Genomic DNA, 12,792 nt, shown 5'->3' with positions numbered 1-12,792 from the left:
CTACTCTAAGATCCAAAGATTCTAAAATTCCTACATCCTATTTCCCTCAGATGAGGTTTTGGTAATTAAGCCTGTTCCTAAGCAGCTCCTTTTTTATTATATACACAGTGCTCAAAAGAGAAATACTCTTATTAGATAGGTGCTTAAAAGTTGGCACTTATCCTGGTATCATAGGTAAACCCACTGTGTTGGTACAACAAACACAAATAAGAGATACTTGCCTCTAGGTATTTCTCAGATCACATAATTCTAGGAAGTAAATGGAAGCCACTAATTTATCAATATTGTTAAGTATACATTATTTGAGTTATTTTTCCCTAAAATTTAAAATCTTGGAGCACACATTATAATCAGAATCAGGAGAAGGCATGACTGCATTTGAACACTCATCATTCATTTTGATGTATAGTTAATATGCTTTTTTAGAATCTATATAGTTGTTCAAATACAAAATGTATTTTAAGAGATAGAATTATGGACTGATAATAATCCACATTTGTCTTCTTTGATGGGGAACCAGGATTCTCTTAGAGCCAATAGAACCAGCCACTGTTCCAATTCTCTTGGAACATTTTTTGTCATATATTTACAGATCCCTATGCTCAAGAGAATGGTGCATCTGTCTGATGGAGACGCCTGGCTGCATTCTTTCCTAGATATTAATATAGGTGGCACTTCAGTAGTATAACCAATGACATGAAGAACCTGATTTGGAGGGGAACAGATGGCACCATCTTTCTTGGGCTAATTTTAGGTTCCCGAAATAGTCCTTTTCTCACACAAACCATCAGTAGAACCAAATTAAGACAACCATGTCACATGTAAAAAGGGAGAGAGGAAAAAAATGTGTATAAGGCAAAGACAGTGAACTAGAGGCTTCAGTGCTTCCCCTATATCTGACTCCTTTTGATAACATGTGAGAGTCACTTTAACCTCCTTTCATCAGACTGGATACAAAATACCAATATGAGGGTATTTAAGAAAAAAAACAAGTGATAAGATCTCATCTTTAGTCATATGTATTGAATAATCAAGGTTTATTGTGTACTTGCTCATTTTATATTTATAAGAATTTATAGGATCTAGTTTCTAAGAAAATTTTTTCCTTAGCAGATAAGAAAGCTGAGGCTAAATAACCATTATACTTGGCAAGTCTGAGGCAAATTGAATTTCAAAGCCTCAGATTCCTGGCCCATTGGTTTTTCTGCTGGAAAGACCTTTTCCTTCAAATGGTATTATATAATATCATGTAAGGATGAGATGTGGAGAAAGAGTCCCTCAACCAGAAACAATAGCTTGTCTATAAGATAGTTATCCAAGAATTGTGAAAAATGAGAAGACTACTTTGAAAAGGTAACTTACCTGTTTTCCATCCAGAGTATAGAGTTTTTTGACGACCCCAGTCTCTAGCTTTATGGCTTCGGTGATATCAGTGAGCACTTGCTCAAAAGAGTGGGCGGTCTTCTTGTTCAGAAGCACACGGACAGCCTTCCGAGGCTTCACCCCACTGCGGATGATGGTCACGAGCTTGGGGCGGACAAAGTCTTTGTTCTCTCTCGCCTGGGCACTGTTGCTACTAGCCAGGGACTGGGGAGCTTTCATGTTGGCAGATGTTTTCACATTGACAGACCAGTTGGGGTTGACGTTCTTGGTGTACTCTACCTTCTTAAAGAAGTTGTCTGATGAACAGACATAGCTTTCCCCTAAGGGAAGAAATAAGTAGTTAAGTGATAAGTTCAATAGCAGATATATGGACTCTAACCAAACTAATATACACTGACATTGGAGTAGGACTTTTGGAGAAAAGGTGACAGTAACCAACCTTAAGTAGAATTCCTAAATGGGCTAACTTGGCTCATTCAAATTCAAAAGTAATCAACAAAACATGCTTCAATACAATGGCATACCTTGTTGAAGAACCCTGTAAAGTTAAGTGTTATAAGGACAATGAACACTCCTAAATTTAATCTAACTAGTGGGGTTCTCAAGCTTAATATGGTTTTGTTGGAATTTAGACATTTATGTTAGTTTCTAGGATGTTTATTAACTTCTGGGGCATTACTGGAGGTTTTTTACCATGTCTTTATTTTCTAATTTTCTTATACTGGTTTTGAACTCCTAGCCCCATCCCTTCATTATATTATAAACCAAGGAGAAAGTTCAAACTTATTATATTTTTATTCCAAGTTAAAGTGAACCAATTAACCTTGAATATGAGGCATATAGTTTTCTCTTGGTAAGAAGCCAGTTCATCATTTGTACAGAATATTTAAGTGGTGGAATATTGAAATGTGTGTGTGTATGTATGTGTTTTGAATATCTATATGTGTGTTTAAGTATGTCCTTTCCTTTATTGCTCACTCCCATATCTAGGTAGAGAAAGAGTCTAAATAACAAACTGTACACATGTGTGCACACTTGCGCACGCACACACACACACACACACACACACACACACACACACCATTCTTTAAGTCTGGCTCTTGCATGAAAGTACTCTTCCTGGCTTCTACAACCCATGCTGCATCTTTTTATCCTCCTAGATACTGTATATTAGATCTCTGTATTTGGGGTCATCTTCACTAGTACTTCCTTTGATTACCATAGTAATGCAGGACAGATGTGAGAATATATCATATAGTCTGATTTATGAATTGGAGAGATCTAGTGTAAATTTTACATTTACCTTGGGCTAGAGGAAATGACTAATGCACAGGAAGAAATGGGCCAGAGGCAAGAAGAGGGGATTAAACACCTGAGACTAGACATTGAAGAAAGTAGGAAAAGAGGTAGGCTCAGCCTGGGGGAGAAAATATTGAGAAAGGTTGAATTTTCAGTAAAACACATTAGCCTCAAGGTATACAGAAGTTCATTCAGAGGCTGAGCTGCAGAAGCAGTCTGATTTAATTAGGCTTACATCATCAGTAATGACCCTAAATAAATAAATAAATAAACTCTAGCCAGTGCAAATAAAACATTAAACACAATTATAGTCTGATGGCTCTTCTCCTTCCTTTGGTCTCAGCAGGATAACCACACAGAGACATTTAGACATGCCAGGCTGATAACTCACTGCCTTTGCAAATATCGATTGTTTTGCCATAACACAAAATCCTTTAAGTCATATTAATTAATAAATTTCTCAGTTGATGCTAAGAGAAGATTCAGTCAGAATCTCTAGGGTAACTTCAAGGACATTTATGCTTGTATTGGAGGGGGAAGGTAAGTATTCTAAACTTCCCTCAATCTGAGAGGCTGCTTGTGTTCTGTCTTTATAGGAGAACCAAGGGATGACTTGTAGGTAAAACAGAGACACCAATTTCCACTTAGTACACACATGAGCACCCAGGATGGGAGAAACAAAGACACCGCTAATAGAAACTTTAATTTTTCTAGCTTTCTTTCTAGCTAGTCCAATTCTATTCAAGTGATTAGAGTCTAGGGTCTTTATTTTGTGAATTAATAGGGAAAGGGGGCTCTTTCAATTACCCCATATATTCATATCTAATATCCCACACCAACTAGAAATAGCCTCTTGCCTTAGCACTTCACCAGATTCATGGGTACCTTCCAAGAGGTCCTACTGCCTTTGAGTCAGATTTTTTCCACAACTTGTCATGTACTTTGAAACTTTGTCAGACAACTGTGTGGTGTGGAAATGTGCAAGTCTATATATTTATGATTTCCCTCATCCACAGTCTCTTCTGTAGAGTCAGCTGTGTAGCCCTATCAGGACTCTGGACATTTTTGCCCCCATCTCTTAAACCTCTTAAGCCTCTGAACTATGAGTATGATTAACTACCCCTAGATGAAAATGAACATGATGGCAAACAGCTAGAGTATCATATGGCACCTAAGAACTTTCCAGAGGGCCCAGCACTCAGCCAAATCTATGTTGAGCACCTTTTGAGGGTACATTTGAGTCACTCCACTCTCTCCTTTTGGCCTGAATACTAAGTAATGGAAAAAGAACAGCTGATATGATGTCAGTCAGAATTGGGTCCCTAACACTTCATAGTTATTGCCCTTGGGCCAGATACCTAGTCTTCCTCGACTCCAGTGACTTGTCTGCAATGTGAGGATGCTAATAATACCTTATAGAATTGTGGGTTTGAATCAAATAGTGGATAGAAAGTGCTGAGCCCAGAGACTAGAACACAATAAGCACTTCATAAATTTTTATTACTATTAAGCCCCTCAAATGATGGAATAGAGGAGAGAACAAGGAGGAAAGTGTGAAAAAGGAAGAGGAAGAAAAAGTTAAGAGAAAGGAAATGGAATGAGAAGTGAGAACTGAAGGAAAGAAAATAGAAAGCATCAAGTCAGTACTCAGCCCTGAGCTGTGATCATTATATAGCTTGAGCACTGCTGGGATCCCACCCTCAAAAGCAAGATTTCTTGCCACTTGGGAGGGGGTTCCCAATTGCCACAAATGCCAAATGAAGTTCTGTAGCTAAGACTCAGCAAAGCCATTGCTGATTCCCAATGAGGATATAAGAGTAGTGACTTGGGGATCAGACAGACTTGGATTCAAATCCAAACCAGGTACTTAGGAACTGTATGACCTCGGGCAAATCACTTGTCTCTCTCAGTCTCAGCTTTTTCATTCACAACTTGAAAGTATTTCACCAGGGATACCTGAATCCCTTCTAGGTCTAAAGATCTATAAGAACGGATTTTCTTCTTCTCTTCCATCCCAAGCACATTTGAGAAAATAAAACTTTTTACAGTAATTAAATGTTTAAAAAGTAGGTGCTCCCACCAAGGACCCTTCACTTCTACTACTGGAAAGATATCAAATGTGCCGCTTTACTATACTAAAGCTTCCTTATTCTGATTTTGCAAGCATTTGCAATGTCTACTGCCAGATCTTGGTGCCTCCTACTCATTTAGCTGCCTGGCAATGGAAGCTGGGTGAGGTGTGTTGCACCTTTACACAGCTGGGTTCCCATCCTGCCATAGCTTCCAGAGGCTTCCCACCTGCTGGGAACCTGGAAGGAAAGCTGGTTTCAGAGCCAACCAAGGTGACAATTTGCAGGAGTTGACAGCTGGCTTTAGGGTGAGGGACTGAGGAAATGAAGTCATGGAAGCACAGCTAAAGGGCAGAAATGGAACAAGCTGTGGGTTCAAAATGATCTAACGTCTATATCCCTTCACTTTTAGAAGGACCTCATTTTCAAAAGCATTAAATATGTTTATCTCTTCTCAAAGCAAAAGCACTTTTACATGGACTTTTTCCTCTCCTGGGATTCCTAACTCAAGAAATAAAATATTAAATGATACATTATTGTATTTTACATTAAAATATTACATTATGCTTTCTTATATTATCATGCCTATTAATAATGAATCACTCCCAGATATCTTAAAATTCCTAGATTTTTTTGTCAATGTGCTTGCTTTAGTAGAGAATAAATTAGTGAAAGGTGATTCCATCTCATTGGAACAAACAAGCTATGTCAAAGAAACTGGATCATAACATCACCATACAACTCAGATTTTCCAAGACTGTCCCAATTATAAATAGTCTGTCCCATCGTCTGCATAATAATGCTCAAACTTGTCTAAATTTGCATTAATAAAAACTATCTAGTCTTAAATATACCCATACAATTGATTTGGTACATATACAAGGGAGTTAGAAAAACATTAGACAGTATATAAAGCAAAGGAGAATGATTATATAAGGAAAGATAAGACAAAAAACAATACCATCAGTGGATTTCATTCACTGACCTACTGGGGATACAGTTATCTAGGGCCACATCCTATGTGACCTTGCTAAGACCCTTGGTATACCCAAGGACCTGTGGAAAAGCTGACATCAAAAACCCAACTTTTGTGCTACCTACTTCCCTTGATACTTTCAGCATCTGGCAGAGGACAGTGTACTAGAGACACTAGACAAAGGGGAACACAAGGTCACAGTGATTATTAAGCAGTTACTATTTATTTCATTTCATTTTAGATTAACTATTTAATAGTGTGGACTCTTGAAAACATCTTTAAGATCTACAAAGCAAACAACAACAACAAAAAATGATTTCTGCATTCATAGGAATTCCTAACATTGTTTATTGCTGAAGAGGATTATCAAGATCACCTAATCCAATACTTCCCAATTCTAAGTGCTCATAAGAATCACCCATCAAGATCTGTAAAAACAAATTCTGGGGTGCTATCCCTGAGGATTCTTATACAGTAAGTCTGAGGTGTGGCCCAAGAATCTATATTTTTCTAAAGCTCTGAAAGATTTTTAAAGGTAGCCAGGTTTGGGGATCACTGGCCATTACAATCCCTCATTAGCATCATTATTCTCATTATTATTAGTCTTTCATCATTAATGATAATGATACTTTATATAGTTGTACTTGGTCACTATTCTACCATACCATATCTAATTTTATCCTCACAATCACCCTAATGAAAAGGCAAGTGTTACAAGTCTCCCTTTGTAGTTATGAATATTACTCACAAGAGATATGCAAAATGTGATCTGGATACACAATGAAACATTATTCCACAATAAAAAGGAACAAAGTGCTGATATATTGTACAACATGGACAAAGCTTGAGAACATTATTCTAAGAGAAAGAAGCACAGAAGAACACATATTGTATCATTTAACTTATATGAAATGTCCAAAATGGGTAAATCTATTGAGACAGAAATTAGATAAATGATTGCCTAGGTATGCAGAGGCTAGAAGGATAGGCAGTGACAGCTAATTGGTACAGGGTTTCTTTTTCAAAAGATGAAAACGGTCTAAAATTAGATTACAGTGATAATTGCATCACTTAGTTAATTTTCTAAAAACCATTGAATTGTAACTTAAAATGATGGTTTTTTTGATATGCAAATTATGCTTTGAAAGTTTTTTTTAAGGAAAAAAACCCTTTTGAAAAAGAAAATATTCATCACATTGATGATAATGGCAAATCTATGCTCAGGTAGTTAACCAGTTATAAGCTAGAAAGACTCAAAAATAATGGATATGAAGTACTTACTGTTCCTTCCTGGCACAGAGATACTCTCTAAGCACTTCATATCCATTATTTTATTTAATTCTCAAAGCAGCTACTCCTATATTACCGATGGAAAACTGAAGCTCAGTGTTTCTAATGCTTTCCCAAAGTTCACACACACTAGCATCTGAAGACCCCAAATCTGAACTAAATATAATTCCAAACACTCCTCTTCCCATTATAACCTGCTGCCTCTAAGACTAGAACCCAGTACTACTGATTCTTCATGCAGGAATCTTTCCAAACTTTTTCAATTTGAAGCTAACAGAAAACAATGTGCATGATTTTTTAAACTTTCATTTAACCTCTTCAAAAGGTAAATAAAGTGAAAGGGGAAAGCATCCAATTTTCCTGCATGAATAGAACAAATTAGAAGAGGAAAAGAGCCATTTTCTTTATTCTCCTCTCCTAGTACCCTTGCCCATTTGTCTCTACAGCAGTAGGAAAATTGATCACATTTATCAACATTAACCCAGAGATACCCCTGAATTTACTTGACAGAATGGTCAGTACTCAGGACTGGAGGAACACTGACATCCATCGTGACTTATGTTTATAGATGACATGTGAATAAATTCAACTGAGCCCTATTTATAGTCTACATTATCTGGGAATTAATCAGGAAGTAACACTGCACCCAAAGTGGCCCAGAGATGATAGATGAGAGGAATCCAATCTATCAAGGATTCAAGAGGACTCAGGGAAGAGAAAGCTGCAGTCCTTTCAAAATTACATTTGATACATACATATATTGAACTGAGATTATTTATCACCTCTCCCAAAACATTGCACACGCGTGTGCATGCACGTGTGCACACGCACGCTCACACACACACACACACACACACACACACATCCAGAAAGAAAAAAATGTGAAAGTGGATTTTGGGGGGAAATCTGTGCCTAACACCTGTCTGAGATCAGGTAAAACAATATTTCTAATCCTTGTTCCAAATACAGTATCACTTGGTTCAGAATTCTTCCTTAGCATCTATGATGGTCTTTAGAAGATCATAGCTAGTAGAAATGAAGCCAATTGAATGATTCAGGGTGCTTTGTTCATGAAAGTTATTACAGAGAAATCCCTCAAATTTGACTGAATTTTTAATTTTACAGTAACAAAGACACACATCCTATTGATTACTCAGTTGGACAGCTCCTTCAACCTAGCTTCAAGCTCTTTGAGTCTGTCCTGCTTCACCTTTCTTTTAAGAAATGTACTAGAACCTCCAACCCCTTGATGGTCAGGAGAGGCCTAAGATTAACCTCTGCCTGCCCATTCTGCATGTGATCAAATGATCTAAACCTCCTTGGAATTGCTTTTCAAGGTTATCTATGTTAATGATCTCAGACTTGAATCCTGACACTGAGATGTCACAACCATATGGACACTTTCTCTTTCTCTAAGTAACTGGCCCAAATCACTTTGCCTGACTACTTGGGAAATAGCAGCTACTCAAGAGAAATGGAATCTTGTACAAGGGGAGCTCTGATGCTCCTTTGTCTAGGAACACAAGAAACCTAGAAGCAGTGAGGCAGAGGCAGGGTATTCCCATACCAAGTCATTAAGTATGTGGTTTCTCCTGCTTTGTTGGCCATTTCATAATCTGGTCTCCCTAGAGATCTGTTTGCTCTAAACTCACCTTTGCTCAGGGAATGAAGGGAGGGAGGAGGGAGGACTGGATAATGGGGGAGGGGTTTGAGGAGGAATATTTTCATTATCACCATTCCTTGAAGCTGTCCTTTAATGCACTAATGCACTGTATCAGCTCAAATTAATAACATATGTCATACCCACCAATTTAAAAGTAGGGGTAGGGAAATATCATCAATATAATTCATCCAATAATGTAATATTAACAACATAACCTGAGATCTGTTTTCTAAATGATCACAAAGAAGACTTTATGGCTGAGTAAGTTTTGGTAAAGAGCTGGGGTTCCCCCTATTTTCAGGTGGATACACAGGTTGTCAGCATGTTCAGCAATCTAGTCAGAAAATTCAGTTGCAATACCCACATCTAGAGAGGATTTAAAAGGCTTGAGGTACGGTGAGTCAGTTCCCATTCTAATAGGAATTTTTTGTATTAAAATACCAGACATACCTACAGCTTCCTTTGGTATTTCTCCCAATGATCTCAGCCTCAGGGACACACCCTGAAGTGGGCTTTTTAGAAGCAACAGCTGAGCAGTGACAACTTACCTAAAAGTATAATCTTCTGTATGTCCAGAAAGTCCTGTTTTTAGGGTGTATATTTCCAGTGAGTTGCAATTCACAAATAATTTTACAGTAGTTCAAAGGAAATTTGGACATAATAATTTCTCTATTAACCCAACCATGTGTCCTTCCTTGTTACTCCCCTGATGATATCATAGTCTGCCTTAATAATGCCACTCAGAGTTAATTATGAACAAGATTCACTAAATGCCACAATTCAGATTTTCCTTTGTATAGACTGGCAGATAAGCACCACACATTATCACCATCATCTACATATTTCAACGCTAGCAGAGACTGAAGCTCATGAACAATGATAGCTAATGGCTCTGTTGATGCCTATAGGATCAGAAGTCAGAACATCACAGAAACACATTGCCTAATTTCTTTCAATGAAATCCAGGAATGTAATCACAACCAAGGATGCCCTTTCCCACTAAGGACGACCACCCACTACTTGAATTACCTTCTTCTAGTTCTTCCATACTTCCAATTTTCCTGGATCCATCAATGGTGTATATATAACGCACTCCCTGAGGCAGATTGATGTTGTCAGACAGAGATCTCGTGAGGTCCGCCAATAAAGCATCGAAGCTGCGAAAACGGTCAGAAGACACAGCATACACAATCCCTTTGAAGTAGCGGTCCCCATTGCGGTAGAAACGTACCTTCTTGGCTTTTTTCTCATTGCTCAATGCCTGCAAGGTTCTGGTTCTATAGAAGCTACAGTGGGCGCTGTGAGTTGGACTGGGCAACCCATTCATTCGTGAGCCTCTCATGTTCCTAGATGTTTTATCTCGTTCGTCAAAGTGTCCAAAATCAAGTTCCATATTTTGAAAAAACCTCAGAGACCTGAGTGTTGGAGAAAGGGGTGGGGATAAGGAGAGGCAGAGAAAAAGGGGTAAGGAGAAAAAAGAAGAGAATTCAAATATTAGCCAGATTCAGATATGCAATCTGCTGCTTGTGAAAAGAACTGGTTGAAGGGAGGCTGTGACCCATCTGCTGCTTGCCCCTGACCTGCAGGAATATTGATCTTAATAGAGAAGAAGGAGGGGCTGGGCGGGGGTGCGGGTGGGTGTGGGGGTTGGGACTAAGAGATAGAAAGGGAGGCACTTTTTGGCGCTATTCCAAACAGAGAAGAGGGAGGGATTTTGAAATAGCTTAAAATCCTGGAACTTACTAACAGTGGCTCCTATCAAATTGTAACTTCGGGCTAAATACATTAAAACTGGCATCTGTTTCCTCACACAAGCCCACATGACTAACAGTTGTAAATGAATCCATAGCCTGACAAAATTCCCCTTGAAGACAACAGAAGGAGCTAGCCAAGGTTAGCATCTCCAGCTTAAGAAGCAGTCTTTACACCTCAGTACAATGACTATGAAGGGGGTGTTTTAATTTTATTCCAAATCCCTTTTTCCTACTCTAATGTGTGCATCCCCTCCCCCAGAATAAACTAGAATTCTCTTTTAAAGGGACAGCCTCTAGGGAATACCCAGTGTCTTTGTGCTATTCATCAAACCCTCTCCCCACCAAGCTGGTGCAGTTATCAACATTCATAAGAAGAAATATGCTGAAAAAAAAGGATTAGAAAAAATCAGTTATTTAACAAGTTTTTAGCTCTGCTTTCCTCTTGGTAACCATTTGGTCACAAAATCCTGTTCCCCCACTCCAGGTGCTTCAAACCCTCCCCACCAATGCAGCAATATTTCTTAATGGAATAATTTAATTGTTGAAAGATTCTCAAACGAGTCCCTGAACAACATATGGGACTTTAGAAGCAAGCACACCTCTCATTGTTCTGGGCTTCTACCCTGACCGAAGGGGCATTTTGCTTTCATAGTAGACAATTCACCCCAAACTTGTCTATTTGCCCAGGTGCATTTGCAAAGGTTAAAAACAGTTATCTGTCAGGCTTTGATTTTTCCCTTTCTGTTGAACCCTCCCCCCAACAAAACCTCAAAATAAAATATTTTTTTTAAAAAAATGAAAACATGAAACCAAACACAACCAAAGCGCCAAACACTAGAAAAGGTAGTTACATTCTATGAACCAAACTATTAACATGCATCTCACAGATGGGGATAAAAGGACTCACAAAGCAAGCAGGGCTCAGCTGCTATACACTGCCACATCGAAATATTTGCAAGGGACCAGGAGATAAAGGGGGACTGGTGCCTAGTGGGCTTGTCAGGCTCAGTCCCCCTTTTTTTTTCCAATGTCACCGTGACCTACACTGAGCTCAGCATTGTCTCTGTCAGACCACCTACAGTAGTAAGACCCCACCTCCTCTAGACAAGTAGTAAGCATTTCCCCAGGTGAGCCAATAATGCTTTGCTTTGCTTTAGGATCAGAGATGATATTATCTTATATTAACATTATAGTGAAAACAAAGGAATATCAAACTCACTTTTCCAAAGGAAAAATCCCAGGTAGAAGCTTAGGGCAAAAAATCCAATAGAATAAGGCAAAAAAGGAGAAGAGAGAGAAACAGAGAGAGACACAGAGAGAGAGCACTTTGCCTTGTGCTTTTCCCCCTTGACATCTGTTACATTCTGCTGAAAATCACTCGAAAGCCCCACTCACCGGTTTTCTGCTGGTTGGGTGGAGATGCTGAGAGAAAGAAAACCAATCTCTCTATGCCTTTGTTGTCTGAGCTCCAAGCAAGAAATTCCTGCCAGGGTGGATAGATGCCTTCTAGGTCCTAGTGCCTTGTCCAGCTTCTCCCCTGTTATTCAGGCTTAGTGAATCCCACTCCCCCCACCAACCTCCTATGATTAATTACATGCTTTTTTTTTTTCAATTCACAGCCTGCATTAACAGCTAGAAAGGTTTCATTTATAACCAACAGGAAATTGCAGGGTAGCAAAAAAGATTGCACAGGCAAGTTCAGAATGCTCTAATGAGCAATGTGCTAGCCCTTTCTTTTAGAAAATTGGCAATTTCACTTGGCCAAAACCTTGGCCTAATCTGCCTGGAGGCCAGACTTGACAGCCAAACCAGGCTTCATAGAAATTGTAGCTCTCTTCCTTTTACCCTATTGAGAGACAACAATCAAATCTGCAAATTCTTTAAGGCATTTTAGTTCAGACATCCAACAACTGGTTGTTTTTTAATATGAACTCAGTGAAGTAGACTAAGAGGAAATAGGAAAATGACAAGAGAAAATATTTGTAGAATTGCATGGAAGGTAAACGTGGAAAAGGACACCCAAAACCTTTTCGGTTGGTATAAGAATTTGTTTAATAAAATTTGCTTTGTTTGAGAGTTCAAATCCAACCCATAGATCTTTCCATGGGAAGTGAATCTGTTATCTACAACATAAATATTAACAAGTCTCTCCTCAAACTGTCTATATGTCATTAACTCGCTTCTTTATATCATGTATGTTGTCAAGAACAAGGAAGCGTCAAAACTGAATTCCTTTGATCAAGCCAAACTATAATACAGAAGAGAAAGATGAGAAACTAAATGGGGGGGGGGTGCTATCATATTCACAATGGAGACTACATACATTAATGTATAGAAGGCTAAAACTATCCTGGTTCC

At 38.6% G+C, this 12,792-nt stretch overlaps 1 protein-coding gene across 5 annotated transcripts in view; it reads right to left on the bottom strand.

The window, feature by feature from the left end:
- Window positions 1–11,931, bottom strand: part of Dcx (doublecortin) — a 109,940-nt gene extending 98,009 nt beyond the window's left edge. For 2 of the 5 annotated variants that reach the window (XM_078034370.1, XM_040284406.2), the window contains exons 1-3: window positions 11,830–11,906; window positions 9,710–10,095; window positions 1,363–1,703 (exon numbers count right to left, since the gene is read on the bottom strand). In XM_078034370.1, the coding sequence (XP_077890496.1) occupies window positions 1,363–1,703; window positions 9,710–10,073 (705 nt within the window). In that variant the 5' untranslated portion in view covers window positions 10,074–10,095; window positions 11,830–11,906. The other 3 variants (XM_021725244.3, XM_078034369.1, XM_078034371.1) reach the window with 3 other exon arrangements.
- Window positions 11,932–12,792: the final 861 nt, after the last annotated feature.

This window comes from Ictidomys tridecemlineatus, chromosome X (assembly GCF_052094955.1).
Source record: "Ictidomys tridecemlineatus isolate mIctTri1 chromosome X, mIctTri1.hap1, whole genome shotgun sequence".
Classification (NCBI taxonomy): Eukaryota; Metazoa; Chordata; class Mammalia; order Rodentia; family Sciuridae; genus Ictidomys; species Ictidomys tridecemlineatus.
Note: the sequence above shows the minus strand (reverse complement) of the source record. Positions and strands in the feature narration are given on the sequence as shown.